The following is a 21,442-nucleotide window of genomic DNA, read 5'->3' as shown; positions in this document are numbered from 1 at the left end:
CATTTGTTCCTGAATTTCTTTGGATCTTGGCATGATGTCTAGCTTTTGAGGTGCTTTTGGTCTACTTCTCTGTGTCAGGCAGCTCCTATTTAAGTGATTTCTTGATTGAAACAGGTGTGGCAGTAATCAGGCCTGGGGGTGGCTACAGAAATTGAACTCAGGTGTGATACACCACAGTTAGGTTATTTTTGAACAAGGGGGCAATTAGTTTTTCACACAGGGCCATGTAGGTTTGGATTTTTTTCTCCCTAAATAATAAAAAACATAATTTAAAAACTGCATTTTGTGTTTACTTGTGTCATATTTGACTAATGGTTAAATGTGTTTGATGATCAGAAACATTTTGTGTGACAAACATGCAAAAGAATAAGAAATCAGGAAGGGGGCAAATAGTTTTTCACACCACTGTATGTTTATATACAGTCAAATTCCATGTAATTGGCCAACAGCACCTGTAATATGCTGTCAACAGTGGTTTACAAATTGCATTTTGTTGTTAGGCTTTTTTTTTTTTATAAAAAAGCAACTGGCAATTTTCTGAATTCACTATCTCTGAGAATTGTCTAGCTTATTAAAATTGCATTTTTTGTGTCTGAGCTAATAAAATTGTCCTTTTTTTGCAGAGTATTGAGAGTAGGCTTAAGGTGACTTTACCAGATGATCTGGGATCTTCATTAATGGATGGAGTTGTTTTGTGTCATTTAGTTAATCACATTCGACCTCGCTCAGTTGCCAGCATTCATGTTCCATCACCTGCTGTGGTATGTGTACTAGTGTTTTTTCTTCCATAGTTTCTATTTTATATTAAGATAAATATATCTAAAGTACAAATCAGTTGAATAATTATGCTTTCGCTAAAGGTATGTGAGGACAGTATCACTAATCCAATGTATTACTGTAATTAGAGCTTACTAGCTATGAGTATATTTTACTTTAGTGTCTAGTTATTTTAGGCTACCATTAAACTAGATATTGAGTCACTCCAGGTGCTGTCACATTTGAAGCTTGCCAATTCTGGGTGACAAATTAGTGTTAGTATGCAAGGTCTGCACGTGCTGTATGCTATACTAATTTATTTAGTTGGAGAACAGCTGAAACAGGTTTTTGACCTAGTTGATTATATCTACAGGGCAATTGTTTTTGAGAACAACAGTTTTCTCTGCAAAAATACCCCTTCATTGTACTCAAATACAATAATGTCTTAAGCTGTCAGTACTGCTCTAAAAACTAAGAAGTGATATGTGGTGTGCTTAACTGTGCTTTATATTTCTAAATAAAAACATAATCAAAATCATTTATGAGCCATTGTTGAGGAAATTATTTTATTAAAGAACTAGGGGGCTTTGGCCCCTGCTTGCTTAGCTCGCCAGCTACTTCGTGTCTCTGCTACTCGCGTATGTGGATTTAACTTTCACCAAACAACAAATCTTTTAATTCTCGCAGATATGCCTCTTCATGGGGAAGAAACACTACTTTTCCCTGATGGCAACACGAATTAAACGATCTACAAGTCTCCAACTTAAAGTTTAAATCTGAACAATATATTCAATCTATTTTCGCTGTTCCGTTATTTCACCAAGTGATAATTTCCGTTTATTTGCACTAATGTGATCTTGTGATCTTTACTATCATTTTTTTTTAAACTTTAGAATTTTAGTAATTTCATTATCTCTAACCTGCTCTGCATGTGTAGCGTGCCAACGTTTTTGAATTCATTATGACGTTCTACTTTGTACTTTTTGACTTTTATTTCTAGCCCCAGGCATGGTTAAATCTCTTGGCACAAAGTTTTGTCTCGCGGGATGTGAAAGTATCTCTCTGAAAAAGTCATGTCTCGTCCCAGGCTTTTTTTATTATAATAGAGAGATATTATTTAGTCTTTTTTATTTTAATTAAATAGCATAATAAGGTATGCTGTCATTAGCAGGAGACAGCAATTGGTCATATAACAAACAGCCAATTATATTACCTTCTGTCTAGTTTTTTAATTAAATGTACAGTATTGTTGTCTTTCCTTAGACAGTTTTACTGTTTAGCTCTTTGTATACATTTGCACTAATATAATTGCATTACTTTCTATTTATAGCCTAAATTAAGTATGGCCAAATGCCGGAGAAATGTGGAAAATTTTCTGGAAGCCTGCAGAAAGATGGGAGTCCCAGAGGTAATTCAATATCAATATGGTACCATTGTGGCAGTTTAACAGCTTCTTCATTGCTTGAGCTCTGGGATGAAACGTTCACTGAAATAAATTAAAAAGTGTTACTGTACCTTGAAAAACATTGTAAATATAAATGCAAATATTTATGAATAAAGTATAAATCTGAAAAATAGTGCAACAAAATTTCAGTGAATGATCCCAGTATCAGACAATTCAGATTGTGTTTTGAGACAATGACTCCTGATGTCATCATATGGCTTTTGCTTCCATTTAAAAGTATACATGTAGCTCTCTAAATTTTTTATGGTTTTAAAAGACCCTGGCATGACCTCACAGCACTGGGCTTTACCTCATCGTATAAATTTGGCATGGCTAAGGTAACCATCTTGAAACAGCTCCAACAATGAGAACAATTCCCCGAAATTGAATGACACCATTTATAATGTATACGCAGAGATTACTTTCCTTTTTTCAACCAGGTATTTACACATACCTTGCTTATTATATTTAATATATCTTTTTTATATAGTCAAAAGTTTAAATATTTTAGAATTTGTTTTTCTTGTGCTTTAAAGAAAGTTTTATCTGTTTATTTTTTTGCAATACCTTGCACGGTTGCTGATTTTTGCAGTTTTTAGTTTTTTTTCACATTATAAAACATGTTCTTGTTAACATTTTTAATTAAAAATATATCTCGGCTGTGTTATTTATATCGCTTTCAGATATGTTCAAAGATGAATTCGATTTAAATCCTCAATGATTATTGTTTTAGAGGATATTTCAAATCTCTTTTTTAAGGACGGCAGACTGAAGAAGTGATTTGATTTGTTTTATGTGCTCATTTTTTATAAAGTATCTACAGAGGTATATTATATATTACAACTTTATTTAGTTATATATTTATAACTTTTAACTATTATGACATTGTGTAGGCTTGCATCTGCAATGAAATTAGAACTAGAGTAAAGGTCAGGATAGCTTTGTTTGCTCATGGTGCCTGGCTGATGAGTCAGTTTTCAGCTCAAGTATCTTTTCTGTTTTAGCTCAATCTTTTTATTTTCACACTAGTTAGCTGTGCAGTATCTAGTGCTTTGAGCTGTTGTAAGTATTTGAAAAATACAAAACTTAAAAACAAATTCTGAAAAATAACAAATTCCTTCTACTTTCACATTGCCAATTTGTTATCGGAAAACAGTTTATTTTCAAACAAAAGTAACTTGGACAATTTTCCTTGCAATATTTGTAGTCATGTCTGAAATAGGATTTATTGACAATAATAATAATTCTTTACATTTATATAGCGCTTTTCTGACTGCTTAAAGCACTGCCACTGGAAGAATATAGAAGGAAGCTTAATACACAAGATAATATGTAGACTCTTCAACCTTTTGCAGATTTCATTGAACTTCCACTCATGTTGCTGAATTACTTCATGAGCAACATAATGTGTTTAAAACCTGTGGATACGATCTCTTATCTGTGTGCAGAATACAGCAGCTACATGTGGTAAATTGGCAACATAACCTTCTAATCGATATTACATTTTTGCCATGGAGAGGACTGAGGACAGGACATTTTCACCTAAATATTGGAGATTTTGATTATAAACTAATTTGCAGATTTTACAGTTAATATCAAGGACATATTTAATAGTGAATCAAGACTGTTTTATTAATGTAGTATACATTACATCATACTAAGGTTCATTATATAGATTTTCCATTGAAAAGTATACATGCAGCTCCCTACATTTTTATGTTTTTTAAAGACCATAAAAAGCTTATCTTTGTATATAACTCTTGTCAATTGAAAATTGTTTTCAGAAAACAAATGTGTTTCTTTGTACCTTAGAATGAAATAGGCATCTGACAGTGATTCTATATTTAAATGTATTAATTTAGAAGATGTTTTATCCAAAGTGACTTACAAATGAGGTCAGCATAATTGAGTCAAGTTCTTTTTTTTATTTAATGTTATTGATATTATTTGAAGAAAACAACAATCATAACAAACTTAACAAACCATATTTAGCCCCGCACCCAAGAAAAAGAGAGGAGAAACTACAACATGAGCAAAAAAAAAAACCAAAAACCAGGAGAGTAGAATGTCCTTTTCCCTGGGATAAATGTGCTTGATAAAAGATTTTAAGTTTGATGATTGAGTCCTTTTTCACACATTAAGCTGGAATGTATTCTATTTTTGGCTGCCTTCCACTCCTTTTCAGAGATATTAAGTGAAAGATCCTTTCCCATTTGTACCCTGGAATCTTTGAAAGGAAGAGGATTTAAGATGTTTTTACATATTGTAAAAATGCTGTCTGATATTTTTTCTGAAGTAGAAATGGGTGGGAGGAAGAAAATTGGGCAGGTTCCTTTTAGCAAAGTTTCTGATTTGAAAGTAGTGGAAAAATTGTGTTGATGGGAAGTTAAATTTGAAAGGGAATTTTTCATAAGATCCAAAGACCTTATGTTTACACATATCTCTTAAGTGTTTTACTCCCGGATGTTTTCCAAACATAATATATTCTATAGGTTTGACAGAGTAGAAAAAGGTTATTTTTATGGAAAGGTGTGACAAATAAGAGCCTCTTTGTCTTAAAATTGTTTTCTGCATTGGTTCCGTATTCAAGTTTCTGCTCGGTTTTGAAAATTGGCAACATTTAGTGTTAAAGCAGTGGTATTGTTTCTGTGTTATTTACCTTTTTTTTCATTTTCGCTTCCATGATGTGGGATTTATCAAATACTAGCAAAATACCTGTGCTTCGCAGCGGAGAAGTAGTGTGTTAAAGAAGTTATGAAAAAGAAAAGGAAACATTTTAAAAATAACATAACATGATTGTCAATGTAATTGTTTTGTCACTGTTATGAGTGTTGCTGTCATCAAGGATTTCATTATCATTATTTCTTTCAATCAGGTTCGTATTTGGAGGACGTGTTGTTTTGAAGTTACATTCCATGTTTTTCAACCGTTGTAAAGATAACAGGTTTCATTCATCAAAGTTTTCACTACCCAAAGCGCCACTCGTGAATGTAAGATGTTTAACAGGCATTCCCGGTATTAACTTGTGCTAAACGTACCATGGTGTGATGTAAGGGGAACTGACTCTAAAAGGCAAGGAGGCGCGTATTTTGAATGAAAAGGGAGAAGACAGCGAAGGAGCGGAAAAGTAATCAGGAAAAAAACTGTTTAAATAAAGAGCTAGGAAGGTGAATGGAAAGAATCAGCTAGCGGTAAAGCAAGGAAGACTCAGTAATAAGGACGGTTGGGTGCACGTAGAAGGTGTAACAATAAGATTGTTAAGTCTTATGATAATGTTCCTGCACAGAGGGTTTAGAGAGATGCACTCGGAGAAGTATAGAATAGGGAAGCCCGTGACTGTTCTGCTGTTCACCTTCGACAGTTCTGTGGCTCTGCTTATGTGTATGCACCTCTCTAAAGTCAGTTTGTCTTCTCTCAGTAATCTTTGTTGCAAACTTGCATCTCTGGTTCCGCACACAATTCGGTCACGTATAAGGGAACTTTTAATCTCCCCGAAATTGCATGTGTCTGCTAACACTCTCAGATCCGTGACGTAGTTGTCTATATTTTCTCCCCTTGCCTGATTTCTTGAAAAAAATGTGAACCTCTCTACAGTTTGTAATGTTCATCAAATTTTCGTATCATCAAGCTCATGGTTAACTCATCAGGTCTTACATCACCGGTCAGCGCCTGACACAATTCTCTGCCGCTCTCTCCAATAAGATAACGGAATAATCTGACCTTAGTGTTTTCCTCTGCCTCCGGCATTGCAAGTTCTGTGTACAGTAATCCCTCCTCGATTGCGGGGGTTGCGTTCCAGAACCCCCCGTGATAGACGAAAATCCGCGAAGTAGAAACCATATGTTTGTGTAGTTATTTTTATATATTTTAAGCCCTTATAAACTCTCCCACACTGTTAACATTATTAGAGCCCTCTAGACATGAAATAACACCCTTTAGTCAAAAGTTTAAACTGTCCTCCATGACAAGACAGAGATGACAGTTCTTTCTCACAATTAAAAGAATGCAAATAGATCTTCTTCTCTTCAAGAGCAGAGAATTTCAGAGGGGGAGAGAGAGAGCGCTCGCAAAGAAAAGCAAACAATCAAAAAACCAATACTTGTGCTTTTAAGTTTGCCGCGGTATTTTTAGAGGAGCGTTAGTATCTTCTAAGCAAACAGCCTCTGTGCAAACAGCCCCTCTGCTCACATCTCCTCCGTCAGGCGCAGAGAACGTCAGAGAGAGAGCGAGATTAAAACAACAATCAAAAAATCAATACGTGTGCTTTTGTGCTTTTAAATATGCCGAGCACCGCAATAAAGCGGCATTTTTTTAGAGGAGCGTCAGTATCTTTTAAGCAAACAGCCCCTCCATCAGGCGCAGAGAATGTCAGAGAGGGTGAGAGAGAGGCAGAGACAAGCAAACAATCAAGCTTCGCGTGGGATGCATATCTTATAGCATTGAGGAGTTTTAGTTAATATGTAATACATGCTCTGATTGGGTAGCTTCTAAGCCATTCGCCAATAGCGTCCCTTGTATGAAATCAACAGGGCAAACAAACTGAGGAAGCGTGTAGCATAAATTAAAAGACCCACTGTCTGCAGAAATCCGCGAACCAGCGAAAAATCTGTGATATATATTTAGATGTGCTTACATTTAAAATCAGCGATATAGTGAAACCGCAAAAGTCGAAGCACGATATAGCGAGGGATTACTGTATAATCTGAACTCGTCCTTCCATGTTCTCCATGACTTTGCCAGGTCTTTAGCATCGAGGCTTTATACCCTGCGTCTTCTCATTAAACTTGTATCTCGCGAATATCTCGTGTGATCTTGCGATGTCCACGGCTTTATTTAATTTTAGCTCAGACCCAGCACTTAAAAGTTTCTCTCGCAATTTCGCTGAGTTTGTGCCAATCACTATTCTATCCCTGACCATCTCATCTTCCTTTGCATAAGCACAGCCCTTCACCAGCAATTTTAACTCCGTTAGAAAGTGATCAAAAGTCTCGTTTATACCCTGCATCCTCTCAGTAAACTTGTATCTCGCGAATATCGGATTCGTCTTAGGCATGACAAACGCCAGCGGCAGCGTGTCTATGAACTTAATTTAAACTTAAGCTTTACACCTTGCTTTCCTATTTGTATAAGCACAGTCCTTCACCTGCAATTTTAACTCCATTACAGCAATTTTAACTCCCTTACAAAGTGATCAAAAGTCTCGTTTACACCCTGCGTCTTCTCATTAAACTTGTATCTCGTGAATATCATATTCGTCGTAGGCATGACAATCGCCAGCAGCAGCAAGTCTATGAACTTAATTTAAAGTTTTACACAATGCTTTGTTTCTGCAGTAGCTGCACTTATGAATATGCTTGTATGCATCACTCGCTTCATATTCTTTTGCTGCCTTCTCAATTGTGTAATGCGTTTTTGAACAGGTTTCATTCATCGAAGTGATCACTACCCAAATTGGTACTCATGAATCTAAGATGTTTAATAGGCATTCCCGGTATAAAGTTGTGGATTTGCCTGCGAATATTTAGTGGCAGCGTGTCTATGAACGTAATTTAAACTTAAGCTTGCTTTCCTATTGATATGTGTACAAAGGCTTTGTTCAGCATCAGAGGGTTTCCGCAGTAGCTGCACTTATGAATATGCTAAGCACAGTCCTTCACCCGTGAATATTTACCTTATATGGGCAGGCACTCAATTACGTGGGAGTCTTGATGATACAGGACGCAACTCCGCCTTACACGGGCGACCGAGCTGCAGGCTATGGCCGTATATATGGACGAAAGTAGGTTACAGTTATGACCGTTATGCGTAGAATTTCGAAATGAAACCTGCCTAACTTTTGTAAGTAAGCTATAAGGAATGAGCCTGCCAAATTTCAGCCTTCCACCTACACAGGAAGTTGGAGAATTAGTGATCAGTGAGTGAGTCAGTCAGGGCTTTGCCTTTTATTAGTATAGATACTGAAATTTATTGCATATCGTTTACAAATTTAATTCTCTTGATTGTAATCATTCTGTAACAATATAATGGTACATGGAATTGCCAGACTATTCCATCTACTATAGCTGCTTTAGCATTGTTAGAAGACATATCAAATGGAAGAATTAGAAAAGAGCGTATATTTATAGATGATGATGATGATGATTGGCTTCTAAGTCGATTTCTGTTTCCAAGAGCTATCCTCTTGGAACTGTGTGCTGAACTGGCACCAGCTTTATAAAGACAGTCTTTGAGGAATTGTGTTGTACCTGCTCCTTTGCAAGCGCTGTTCTGTCTTGAGTTTTTAGCTACAGGAGCTTTTCAATGTGAACTTGCTGACTGATTGAGTTTTTCACAGCCATCACTGAATCGTGCCATGCCATCTGCATAGGATGGTATTATCTGCTTATCATCCAGATAGCAATGTCCGGTTTTCCAAGTGTAATCAAAGTATATTGCTATTGCAACAGTGCTGGACAACTTACATCAGCCAAGAATGAATTACCAAAAGAATAAGCTTGCATTACATCATCTATAGCAGGAGTGCCTATAAAAACGGCAACTCTGCACTGTTGCACACACTTTTTTCCAACTAGTGCAGCAAAAGGCAAGCGGTCCTTATAAAGATAGCAAGTCACCTCAAAGAGCCATATAAAAAGCAGAAAATCTATCTGTTGTGGTACTTGGTGCCAGTTCTACACTGTAAAGGCCCCTTCAGAGAATGAATTTAGTTATGTAAATAGATAAGCATTTCCATTCTAGTAATGTGCTACTCTACAGTCCACGGAAAGTGTGTTGCATTCTGCAAGCATGTAGTATGCTGCATAATGTGGCACACAATTATGGCTTGCCTGTACCTGAAGAGATGCGGTATGATGAAACTGATCCTGACCCACCAAATGATCAGTCAAACCAGGTAGCCAAATCTTGCAGCATTACAACTTCATCTGAATGTAATTAACAGAATGTAAAACAGGTAATCAGATGCAGCAGAAACACAACTTTTCCCATCTGAACAATTTGTTAATACTCCTGTTCCTGACATGTACTGCAACATATTTTCCTTAATACTTGCTTCAATAAAATTACCTCTGATCCTTGTTAAGCTTTCTGGCCTATAGTTACTTGGATTATCCCAATCACCCTCTGCACGAGAACCACTTTTCTAACCCTCTCAAACCCATGCAGTTTTTAATATCTGGAAAACATTTGAGATTAAATCACTTAGAAATCTGTACAAAGACAACGTCTTTGCATCCCATGAACAATTACACTCCAAATTTAATTTTCCAGTAACACATTTTTTTCACTACCTTCAAATTAGAAACTTTGTTAAACAGAAACTGCCCGATTTTCCTCACCTCCCACCTACCTCTATGTCGAAAAAAATATTGATCAGTCTTGAAGACTCAGACAGCATTTCTGTAATATGTAAAACCATTTTACAGTCCCTCCCTTTCAAAGATCCAAGAGTATAGTGGGCAAAGGATCTCTTACTCAACATCTTAGAAAAGGAGTAGAAAGCAGCAATGCACAGAATTCACTTGAGCTCCATTTGCGCAAAGCATAGAATTATTCAACTCAAAATTATATATCGAGTGCATCTCTCTCATTTAAAATTGTCCAAAATGTTTCCAGGGCAAGATCCAACCTGCGATTGCTGCAGTCAAGTTCCAACCTCCCTGAGCCGCATGTTTTGGGCGTGTACCAAATTAACATCATTCTGAACCAAAATCTTTAAATGCTTTTCAGACAGCCTTGGTGTCACAATCCCTCCTAATCCACTAACAGCTGTTTTTGGGGTATTTCCAGATGGGCCTAAAGTGGAGAAGGACAAACTAATTGCCTTTACTACACTATTGGCACATAGACTTATCTTGCTCAACTGGAAGAATCCCAACTCTCCTACTCTAAGTCAGTTGGTAACTGATGTTGTATACTATTTGAAACTGGAAAAAGTCAAATTCGCACTTAGAGGATCTGTGCAAAACTTTTTCAAAACCTGGCAGGATCTAATCAATAACATTTTAGAATAGGCATTTAAATTGAGGAAGCAGATTCTGCCCCCTGTTTTACTCCATTTATATTTATTCATTTATTAATTTACCAGTAATGGCGCACTGCACGATAATGTGCAGTGAATGTACTTAACTTGATTATTCCTAGTTTTCAGACTCTTTCTCTGTACATTTAGCATTCGTTTGCTCAGAGGTTGATGCCCATGCCGCTTCCTGAGCAGATCTTCTTTTCTCCACCCTAGTGGCCCTCTTCTTCCGTTGGCATCTTTTCGCATTAAAACTGATTAAGTCAGTTTTTGTGTTACAATTACTTAGTATATTTTGTTTAATTTTTCACTTAAGTCTTCAATCTGCTTCAAGATTGATTTAAGATATGAAGAGGTAGAGAAAGAGACAGCGAAGGTTGTAGGGATGAGTGGCTGCTGCCGAGAGTTGATTCTACAATAAAATAAAAATAAAAAGAGGAATAACCTTGGAGGTCAACCATCACCCCGAACGCGGATAGTAGATGTCGCATAGTATATGTGTACCAAATTTCAGGTCAGTAGCTCAAACAGTTTGCGATCTACAGGTGATTTAAAATCCTGGACAGACAAATGAAGAGCCACGTTAGTGTATTATATATAAAGATCTATTTACTTATTTTTATTAGCTTAAAGTTTTACTCTCCTGGCCTGGCTCTCTTTCTCAGGGGTAGGGGTTGATTTGTCTTGAACCTTTTTTTTTTTATAAAACGTGAGTTATTTGTATGGAATGTTATTTGATTTTAATAAAATCAATAAAATAAAAAAGATTATCCCAATCACCTTTTTATACAAAAGGCTAATGTTTTCAAGCTTTCAATTAATTAAGAATTTCGCCAGGGTGCTAGAGATTTTTGAAGACTTCAGTTAAAAACTTGAGGCCATGATAAATAAGAGAAAAGCTGGATCATAGAACAGCTACTTTAAAATGATATACTGTAGATTAGTGGATAGTCATATTTATTTACAAAACAAAATTTAATATAGTATTTGCAAAGTCAATTAATTAATATAGTATTGTAATGAGCAGTGTAATAAGGAAACACTCAGAGGTACTGGAGTTTTCTACATTGTACTTGGAGTCTTTGTTTGGTAACAAAGGTGCCCTGTCTTATATTCCATTATCTGGGTTATGGAGCGCACCTCCAAAACAGTAAAAGAAATCTTTCCCTACTAATCTGTTTTCAACCTGTGGGGTACGCCCAATGCATGGGGTGTGGACACATGTCAACGGGGGTGAAAAGTTTGATCGAGAATTTAGTGTGAAATCTTATTTATCTTTGAAAGTCACTAATTCATTATTCAGCCTCTAGGGGCTTATTTCACAACAATAACCGTATCTGTTTTGTGACCAGTGTTGACCATTTATTTGTGTGTACTGCTTCTGGCAAAGGACAAATCCATAGAAGGCTAAAAAGTTAATGGTTAAAAATGAAACAGTGGCTTGCCACAATTAAAAAGATAGGCAATAGAAATACTGCTAATGTAACTGATAGCAACAAACATGTCAGGCTAGTGGCAACCGAATCCACTGCAGAACCTGACAGTTACAAGCCATTAATATCACATGCATCATTAGCATTGGAAGTGAGAAAGGACACTGTCAAAAGTGCAAGCAAGTGAAGGAATTATGATGAACGGTACATAAAATATGCATTTACTTGTATTATAGTTAATAGCGAACAATGTCCACAATGTGTTATGTGTGAGGTACTTGCAAATGACAGTCTGAAACCCATTAAATTAACAAGAAACTTGACCACGAAGCACCTGAACCTTTTTTGCCGTTAAAAGTCAGGGTTGGGAAGTCAAAAGCAAACTATGTTCAGCTAAACCACCGTACTGTTAAAGCACTGACAGCTTCATTTGAAGTGGCATATTTGATCACTAAAGCAAAAAAATCATATATGATTCCAGGGACTTTAATTTGTCCAGCAGCAATGGTGATTTCTAGAACTTTGCACAGAGATAAGTTTGCCAGTGATATTGAGAAAATTTCACTATTCAATAACACAATTAGTCGCCGCATAAGTGACATGACAAATAATGTTCAAGGCTAATTAATACAGAGAATTAAGGATGGGGAAAGATTTTTGTTGCATATTATTGAGTCGAATGATATTTCCAGTGTTTCTCAACTTCTTGTTTTTGTTTGCTACTGCTGTGATGGAAAGCTCAATGAGGATGTGTTGTTTTGCTGTGAACCAGAAGAAATGTGTACAAGAAAATTTATTTTTGAAAGGCTCGATACAAAACTAGGTCAAGTGGGTCTGTCCTGGGAACTCTGCACAGGAGTATGCACAGATGGAACAGACGCTATGTTTGGGGAAAAATAAAGGACTTATGGCAGTGATTTGCAATTTAGCTCCGCAAGTTTGTTTCACTCACTGTTTGATTCACAGGGAGGCCGATGATACAAAAATCCTGCCTTTAGAATTAAACAATGTGCTGCAAACAGAAATTTAAAATGTGAACTACATAAAAACTTGCCCAACAAAGTCCAGACTTTTTGGCCAGCTGTGTAAATGGGGTCAGAATATGAATACTTACTCCTGCATACAGAAGTGAGATGGCTGTCCAGCGGAAACATTCTTAATAGATTATCTCTCTATTATAAAAAAAAAATCTTGGGAGGGAGACTAGGGAGACGAGACGTGATCTTCTCGGAAGACAATTTGACGTCCGGCGAGAGACACTTTAATGTCACACGAGACAAGGCCTTGAGACAACATTTAAAACCAGTTCACGGACATCTAACTTAGCAGTTATTGGAATGCTTTTGGCAGACACATTTCATGTGCTCCCAGCTCTTAAAACAACAACAAGCAGAACACGCAGCTTGCCAGCAGCAGCAAGCCAGCAGATGATTCGACTGATTCTCCTTAGTGTGTGTTCAGCCCCGCGCCCCCCCAGACCCAAAACAGCACAAGCAGAGGAGACGCGAAGTGGCATAAGGACAGCTGCTGTACAGGCTTTTAAATGATCGATGCGCAGCGCGACAAGCAGAATACTCAGCTCGCCAGCAGCAGCAACAAGCCAGCAGATGATCCAACCGCTTCTCCTTAGTGTGTGTTCAGACCCCCACCCCCTTCACATCGCGAGCAGCGTTATACGTCATGCGAAATATGAGATTTAACCATGCCCGGGGCCGGAAATAAAGGACAAGTATTGTTTTTACAAATGTTTTAAAGTAAAAGTGGAAATAATGCATATGTAACACTTCCCATGAAAATAACAATCTCTTGAAAATAAAAATCTCCGTCAAAGTGGAGGGATTTCTGAAAAAACTGGAGCGATGGAGAGAGTAGACAGAACAGGGCAATATGGACAAGTTTCCCACTTTGGATGAATTTATTACTGAGAATTAACTTGGCATCGATACTATAAAAATGGATATTTCTATCCTCCTACAAGACCTTGCTGCATATTTCAGTAAATATTTTCCTGAGCAGCAGTTTCAGGATCAGCATGACTGGGTTTATAATCCTTTTGTCTCTAATTTTGGGGCATCAACTTCCATTGGACCAACAGGATGCTCTTCTGGAACTTTCAAGTGATCGAACACTGAAAGCAGTTTTTAATTCAGTTTCATTGGCAGAGTTTAGATGACAGCTAATACAGAATAGCCTGAACGATCAAGACATGCAATTGATGTAGTTTTGCCATTTGTGTCAACTTGGTTCCGTGAAGCAACATTTTCCATCCTATCGTACATATAAAGCTAGTACTGATCCCATTTACTAAGAGTGGAGAACGATTTAAGACTAGCTGTGTCCAGCATTGAACCCTAAATTCATAAGATGGTGTGTCAGAAACAAGCTCAACTATTACACTGAATAAAGTAAGTTCTTGGCTTAAATCATATGATGAATATAAACAATCTGCATTATGATGTGTATATAACATGTATAGCATATATTATTATGATGTGTGCATCCTGATGTATTTTTGTGTAGTTGAGGGAAGGGGAGCTCAAGTCCAAAGTACACACTAGAGGGGGCGCATTTTCAAAAAGGTTGAAAACCCATAACTTACAGCATTCATTACACACTTTCTGCTTCCCAACAGTGCATGCACGTTACAATATATTAACAAAACATAATATAACATTGTTTTAAATAAAAAATACAATATAGGAGAATATTAACATCATCAGTGGTTTCCATTTTCAATACGTTTTTCACTTTTGTTGGCATCATGCTTTATATCATTTTACTCTGTAAATTGAAACAATACTTGAAGCACTTTTGCTGTTTTGTAAATATTTAATAATTTCAGTTTTTTGTGACAATTCCAACACCACACACTGTATTGGTCATAACAATATATAGTATGTTAATTATAGTAAAAGAGAAAAGTTATGATACACTGTTAAAACTGAAGGTATGTAACTGACATTGTGATTTCAAAATGTGGCATGACACATGGTGTTGGGGAAGAACACTATGCGCTAGCATAAGGGAGAGTTGTTCCAATGTGTAGAGCTTGCAGCGTATCGCACAACAGTAGTACAGTAAAAGGTAGGCGCTTTTTTTGGCCCTGACTGTTAACAGAGACTGATGGTTAATCAAGTAATGGATAATCGAGGTTTTACTGTAATTCGTTAGATTTAGCCTATGTAATCTAAGCGATTTTTCTTGACTAATAATTTAGTTGTCCCTGTTACTTTTCAGAGGTTTTAGACTTCTTCACACAAGTTCAGAGCATTTGTTATTTTTATATTATGTATATTCTATTGTGTATATTCTATTTCACCTTTACTGTTCTCACTACACTTCGCCTTCTCCCTCACCATTTTTGGTACATTATTGAAAAAATCTCTTAGAAACATCTTTCACCTTTACTGCAATATTTCTGTCAAACTTTCTTTTACCTCTCCTATATATCTTTTTTAACCATTTTTCTCATATGGTTAATGCTGGAGTTATTATTCTCATACAGCTGTTTTCTCCTTTGTAACTTCTGTTTTAGTTCCTGTTTTTACTGTACACCAGTGAGTTCTCTTTAATTTCAGACTGATTACAAATGTTGGTATAAACTAGTCTAGCATTATATGTCAAGCACTTTTAAACCTACCTCTCATCTCCTCATTTGTCTTCACACTTAAAACTCTTTTTATCACAATTTTGGCTTTGCCACATTTGTTAAAAAATTTTGCCCTAATAAAATTAAATTGAACTATTTTCATCTTTAAATATGCACTTTGCCAAAGTTACTAAATTTATTATATTGTGGTCCCTGGATCTTAATGGTTCAATCGCATCTATCCCCTGAATTTTAATTTATTATTATAGAATACTATATTTAGAAAAGCTACTCCCAGGATTTGTGATTTAACATACTATTTTAAAAAATGTTTTTTTTATTGACTTCCAAAAATTCATGTTCTTGTATTCTTCTTGTAATATAAACCCAGTCCTCAACCTGTCTACGTAAAAGCCCCCCTAGTAGTGCCCATTCTATCCAGATGGAGTCCCAGTGTCCCAGTCTTTATTCCCCTATCCTACACCAAGATTTCAGCCATGTGTTAAGCCTTCTCTCCTCAGTCTTTTCTGGACTGGATCTTGGCAAAGGCAGAGCATAAGAGACAACCACCTTGTTAGTTGTGCACTTCAGCTTGACACCTAATTCTTTATATCTGGATTGCCTAACTGAAACCTTGCCCTTTCATATGTCATTTGTTCCAACATGGCCATTGAAGACTGGACTCACTCCACTCTGGTAGGCAATATCAGATAAAACCATTGAATTGGAATAAAGACCAGAAGTAACATGTATACCCAAAGCATAAGGACCTTTTAACCAAAAGTATAATGCTTTTCCTATTATCCTTTTATCATTATTGAAGTTTTCCAGCTATTCAGCTTGACGGGCAATAATGCTACTCTCACTTATTGTCATACGACCTCCTAGATTTCACAATACATTGAGACAAAAGTAATCTATTATAGAGTGCCCAGGACTAAGTCTGTATATAAATTGTTGAACTACTAAGGGCCACAGGCCCTAAGATGTCCTGACTCTGTATCACTGTGCGTTTCTAAACAAACCAATTAACTTACCTATGATCCTAAAGTAAAAAAAAAAATGTTGTAATGTATCCTGACTTTGTAAGCCACCTTGAATAATGGGCCAGGCAAACAGACAATACAATTATTAATATTGATTAATATTTTATGTTTTTACAGTTTTACAATGTAAGTTTATTTGTAGCTTGCTTTCTTTTGTTTGTCTTAAGCTTTATATTTTCCAGGTAGAAATTGCGTATATGCATATATTGCAAATTGTTTTTAAGTGAAAAACTAGGCATGTTAAAATTACTGGAAAGTTGTGACTAATTCCGTAAATGACTGGGATTTTAAATATATCATCCGTGGTATTTTAAACATAAAGTTCATATCTTACCCAGGATATATATATAATTACAATGTCTCATCTCAAAACATTACTGATAGATATTAATCAGCTTGAAATTGTGTGATCAACACAGATCTTTATTAATTCACTTGTTTCATTTTTTTTCTAAGAAAGCTAAGTGGTTTATAAATAATATATCATTCTAATGGACATTTACTCTAAGCATCCTTCTAGTCATTTCCCACGTTGGTAAATCATAGACCAATAGTGCAAGTATGATAATTTCTTGTTGCTTATAATGGGAAATCAAGCCCTAGCCTCTGCATTGTTTGCAAAGTAACTAACTAGTGGTTAGCATGGTGCTGTTCTTTTATTAATCAAAGTTTTTTATTAACACAATCTGTTACTAGTACGCAGAGTAGTAGTCGAGTAGTATTTAAGCTAGAAGTTTTTATGTGTTGGTGTTTTTATATATATATATATATATATATATATATATATATATATATATATATATATAATAGTTATATTTTTTGTGAACTTTTGTTACTAAGTACTTACATACGATTTACACAATATATAATTGTATGGGACAAATAAAATTTGATTTGATTTTAGTAGGTATGCATTATTTTTCTGAAATTACTTATTAAACACAATTCTTTTTTTTGGCAAATTACATTTTTTGCATGTGTACAATGTATTTGTCTCTTAATTTTTTATATTATATATTTTTACCTTACTTAAATAAGTCATGCCATCTTAAACTACATATTTGTAATTTTAAACTGAGGGTAAAGGAAAAATGTGTCTTTGACCCAAACATTATGAAATAATGTAATATGTAGAGTTTATTTTAAATGAAAGTTCATATCGGTTTGCATTATTATTTGTCTGTTTTGTGTCTGGAAAACTTTTACCAGATTCTTTGGCACATTTGCTTGCAGCCAACACACTGTCATAACCTGCTGCATGTCATTTGTTGTCAGGAATGTGTTGTTAGATTTTTGTGTAATCCTGCCGCAAAATCTGTTTTACCAGCTACACTAGGCCTGTTGCAGCAGTACTTACACATTATTGGATCTTCCTCCAGACTGCATAATAGCCAGTTGCAGTCCAATAGGCAACTAGTCTGGAACTTTCTTTTTTCCACCAGGCTCCTATCTTTTGACTCCGAACAAGCAATTTTCCTTTCAGTCGCGGTTAATATGCTGTGGGATTTGCTGCTGCACTGAGTTTTTGATTTTCTTTGCACATGAGCCTGAATTTTTTTTTTTCTGCTCAGACAAGAACTTATGTTTTTTTCCAACTAAACACACACTAACGTTACATGTTTTTGCAAGTGTGTGTAATGCAGCACCATAATTTAGCAGAGTAATACCCAAATATGGCAAGTGAAAATCTGAATGTTTACTAGCTTAGTGGCTAATGACACATATTGTATTAGTCGCCTATTGTGAAATCTGTCATATATACTGGTATTTTATTCACTCACTTCAAACCAAAAGTCATGCCATTACACCTGGCAAAGAAAAGATTGCTTTCATATATCTGTATCACATAACGCTAAAGTCACAAGACAGCAAGTCTTAATCTTCCACAGAGTCTGTAACGGTGTATTTCCTTTTTAAATATTTGTGCATCTTTGTTGTGCTCTTATGCTGTACAAAATTAGACTACATATTTTGCAGCTCACAACTTTTTTTTTTATGTTTTCAGAGTACAGTGCTTCCAAACTCTTAAAGTCTTAAATTGTGCTGTCTTTTATGGAATATACATATAAATAATAATATAAATATAATATATAAAGCAGAGTTGATGTGTGTGTATGTATGTTTGTTTGTCCTCCATACAAATCTGCACCGGGCGTTTGATTGGCACCAAACTGGGGATGGGGCTCCTTTGTGACCAGGAGAAGGTCATGGGGTATGTTTGGGTGGGAAAAAGATTCGTGGTGACCCACAGGGCACCTTTTCACAGACAAAATGTTCGGCACACGTCCCCATAGTTATCATTGACAAGATGGCCGCACGTTGCAACAGATGTTCACCATGACACCATCTAGCGGCAGCTTTGGTCTCTGTGCATCGCTCTTTACTCATGTTTCTTTAAATTGCCAAGAGATGACGGAAGTGTCCAAGTATAAGAAGGCCAACTGCTTTGATCGGGTGAAGGGGAACTGCCGTATGGATGTAAAATGTGAACGACCCAGTAAGCGTGACTGGTTGACACACCCGCGTTTCCACACGTCACACTCCCACATGCACTGATAGTTCTGTATTTCTTTCGCCAATGTCCGTTATACGCAAGCACATTTGAACAGAGACTTGCCTTAAAAAGACAGCGACTCACAGTACAATTTCAGTGTTGCTCTTTCTGATTGACTGGTGCTATTTGTTCGCTTTCCAATGTATTGTAAATAACGGATATTCATCTCACTGTGGTGCTTATTCCATATGTAATACCATGTAACACATTATAGTTGTCCTGCTTTTCATTAATATACCCATGCCACCGAAAAAAAGACATAGAATTGGAAGGTCCACTTCAGATGCCACAGCAAAGTCTATTTCAAGGGCGTCTGAAACGCCACAGCAGGCAGAATCCAGAGTGGAGGAACTTACAATAAAATGTCATTCAGAAAACTGTTTGTTCTATTTCTATGTTCTGTTTCTTTCATTTGGGAAATTTAAAACCGGTTATAGATTCCCGGGCAATGCCGGGTACTCCTTTTAGTATATTATATAAAATCCTATGCCTAAAAGTGCAATGATGTGATATGTCACATTTTTTGTCACACTTTAAATCAGGCTTATTTTAAAACCTACAGACTGTATATATGTTTGGTATCATTCTTTTCAGAATTTATCGAACTTGAATGTGATGTTGTTAGATTTTCAGATTCGTATTCAGTTTTTAAATTTTAAACTAAAAAATATCAAGAACTCACATCCTGTGAAACGAGACTTTGTGCCAAAGATTTAACCACGCCCGGGATCTGAAATAAAACACAAAGAGTAGGACAGCTGCTGTACAGGCTTTTAAATGTTCGAAGCACCGTGTGAGATGCAGATCACATGTCACGGCAGCAGCAGCAAGCCAGCAGCTGATTGAGCAAAGAGGAGGAAAAAAAAAAATTTGTTTCCCATTGTGTCACCATTTAAGAGGTGGTTTCAGAGGAGCAACCACTTCTCTTGGGGTGCATTCAGCCCCCCTCTTCACAAGGTGAGCAGCAGAGACATGAAGTGGCTGGCGCATAGCGCAGGCCAGGGGGGTGGGCGAGCAAAGTGAGCAGGGGAACCCCCTAGTTATTCCATATTAGTTTTAACGTGGATAATTTGTGAAATTAGTGAAAATTGTAGAAAACCCTAACTAATTAAGGATAAGGTAACCATTAGGACACTAAAAGGTGTATAGGTAATGAAAATGGTGCTTTGCAGTTCTATGTGAATAATAAATTAAAAAGCAGTTATTTGAATCAATAATAGCCATTAGATTAGATTGGAGGTCTTTATTGTCACATACACACAATTACAGTGATATATAAATAAATACGCTGAATAAAAAAGAGTAGTAGAAGATAAATAAGTAAATAAATTAATAAAGAGCATAAAGTAGGGAAATAAAAGTAAATATGATGAATAAGCGTTAACAAAAAAGTAACGTACAGTACAATTATATATAAACCACCTGGTCTGTACAATACAGGGTGTGTAAAATCAGGGTATTAGGAGTTTAATAACCTTATTATATCTGTCCCTGAAGTGAGGGAGCGAGTGGTAAGGCTCCAGTAATGATTTCCAGAAGGCAGAAGTGAAAACAAGGGGAGAGCTGAGTGGCTGGGATTCAGCTCTCCTCAGACATCTTGTTGAATAGATGTTATGAAGCTGTGAAAGGTCAGTCCCAATTCAAAACAATAGTAATGCCTTTGCTATATTTTTAAATCAACTTAATGGTAACTTGACAAAGATGGTATCCATTTTTGTCAAAAACATGAACATTTTTGGTATGTCCAAACTTTTGAGTGGTAGTGTGTGAGTGTGTCCTTAACATTCATATAACTCTGAATGACCTAATCAGTGGGAAGTGAACTTGTCCAAACAATGGATTTAAAAGTGATTATTTCTAAGTTCTAAGCCCTTCACTTTGTATAAGCTATTTGAAACCCACAATAGATATATGTGTACTTTAATATATGTTAGCTTTATTCAAGTAGATCTCAGGTTAACAAAAGAGCGATTGAAGGGCAGTATAATAAAGTTGTCTTAAAAGTAGTCTTTGTTTGGCACATCCATGGTTGCGAAAGATTGAATTCTCAATAATTCATGTTAATTATTATATAATACAACTGCTTTTTTTCCTTTAAATTATTTTATTGATTTCAGATTGTTATTACAAAGAATACATTAAAGAATACAATAATATCTTATTCAGATCAGCTACCCCCTTCTCTACTCAACAGAGAGCATACAAATTAAAAGCTTTTATATACAGTAATCATGTAAAAATAACAAAGTTTTAATATAGGAATTCTGGTTGATATACATAATAAACGATCCTTCAACTCTGCGTTTTACAGTATTGTCATTTTCTAACATTTTGCTAGTGGTCCTGGGCCAGAGATTATGTAAAGTCTGGGGCCAGTTCCAGAGCTCCTTGAATAACAAAACAGAAATATCCAAAAAATTATTTTCAGTGTTTCAGTATCATTAAGACAATGTAATAAATGCCTGCTTGATTATTATACATATATATATTTATAAATATGTATGTATATATTGTAATAAAGGCGCTATATTGTACCTGACCCGGCACAGACTGATGCAGAAGCACATACACAATAAACAAAGGCTTTATTATGTTCTTCA

The 21,442-nt window shown here is 35.9% G+C and overlaps 1 protein-coding gene across 7 annotated transcripts in view; it reads left to right on the top strand.

Annotated features, from left to right (window-relative positions):
• The window catches only part of lrch1 (leucine-rich repeats and calponin homology (CH) domain containing 1), a 254,974-nt gene that overhangs the window by 213,353 nt on the left and 20,179 nt on the right, over window positions 1-21,442 (top strand). For all 7 annotated transcript variants that reach the window (XM_039745251.1, XM_039745248.1, XM_039745249.1 and 4 more), the window contains 2 exons: window positions 624-761; window positions 2,087-2,164. In XM_039745251.1, the coding sequence (XP_039601185.1) occupies window positions 624-761; window positions 2,087-2,164 (216 nt within the window). The remainder of the gene's footprint in view (window positions 1-623; window positions 762-2,086; window positions 2,165-21,442) is intronic.

This window comes from Polypterus senegalus, chromosome 2, assembly GCF_016835505.1.
Source record: "Polypterus senegalus isolate Bchr_013 chromosome 2, ASM1683550v1, whole genome shotgun sequence".
Lineage (NCBI taxonomy): Eukaryota > Metazoa > Chordata > Cladistia > Polypteriformes > Polypteridae > Polypterus > Polypterus senegalus.
This window is presented reverse-complemented; position numbering and strand designations above follow the sequence as displayed.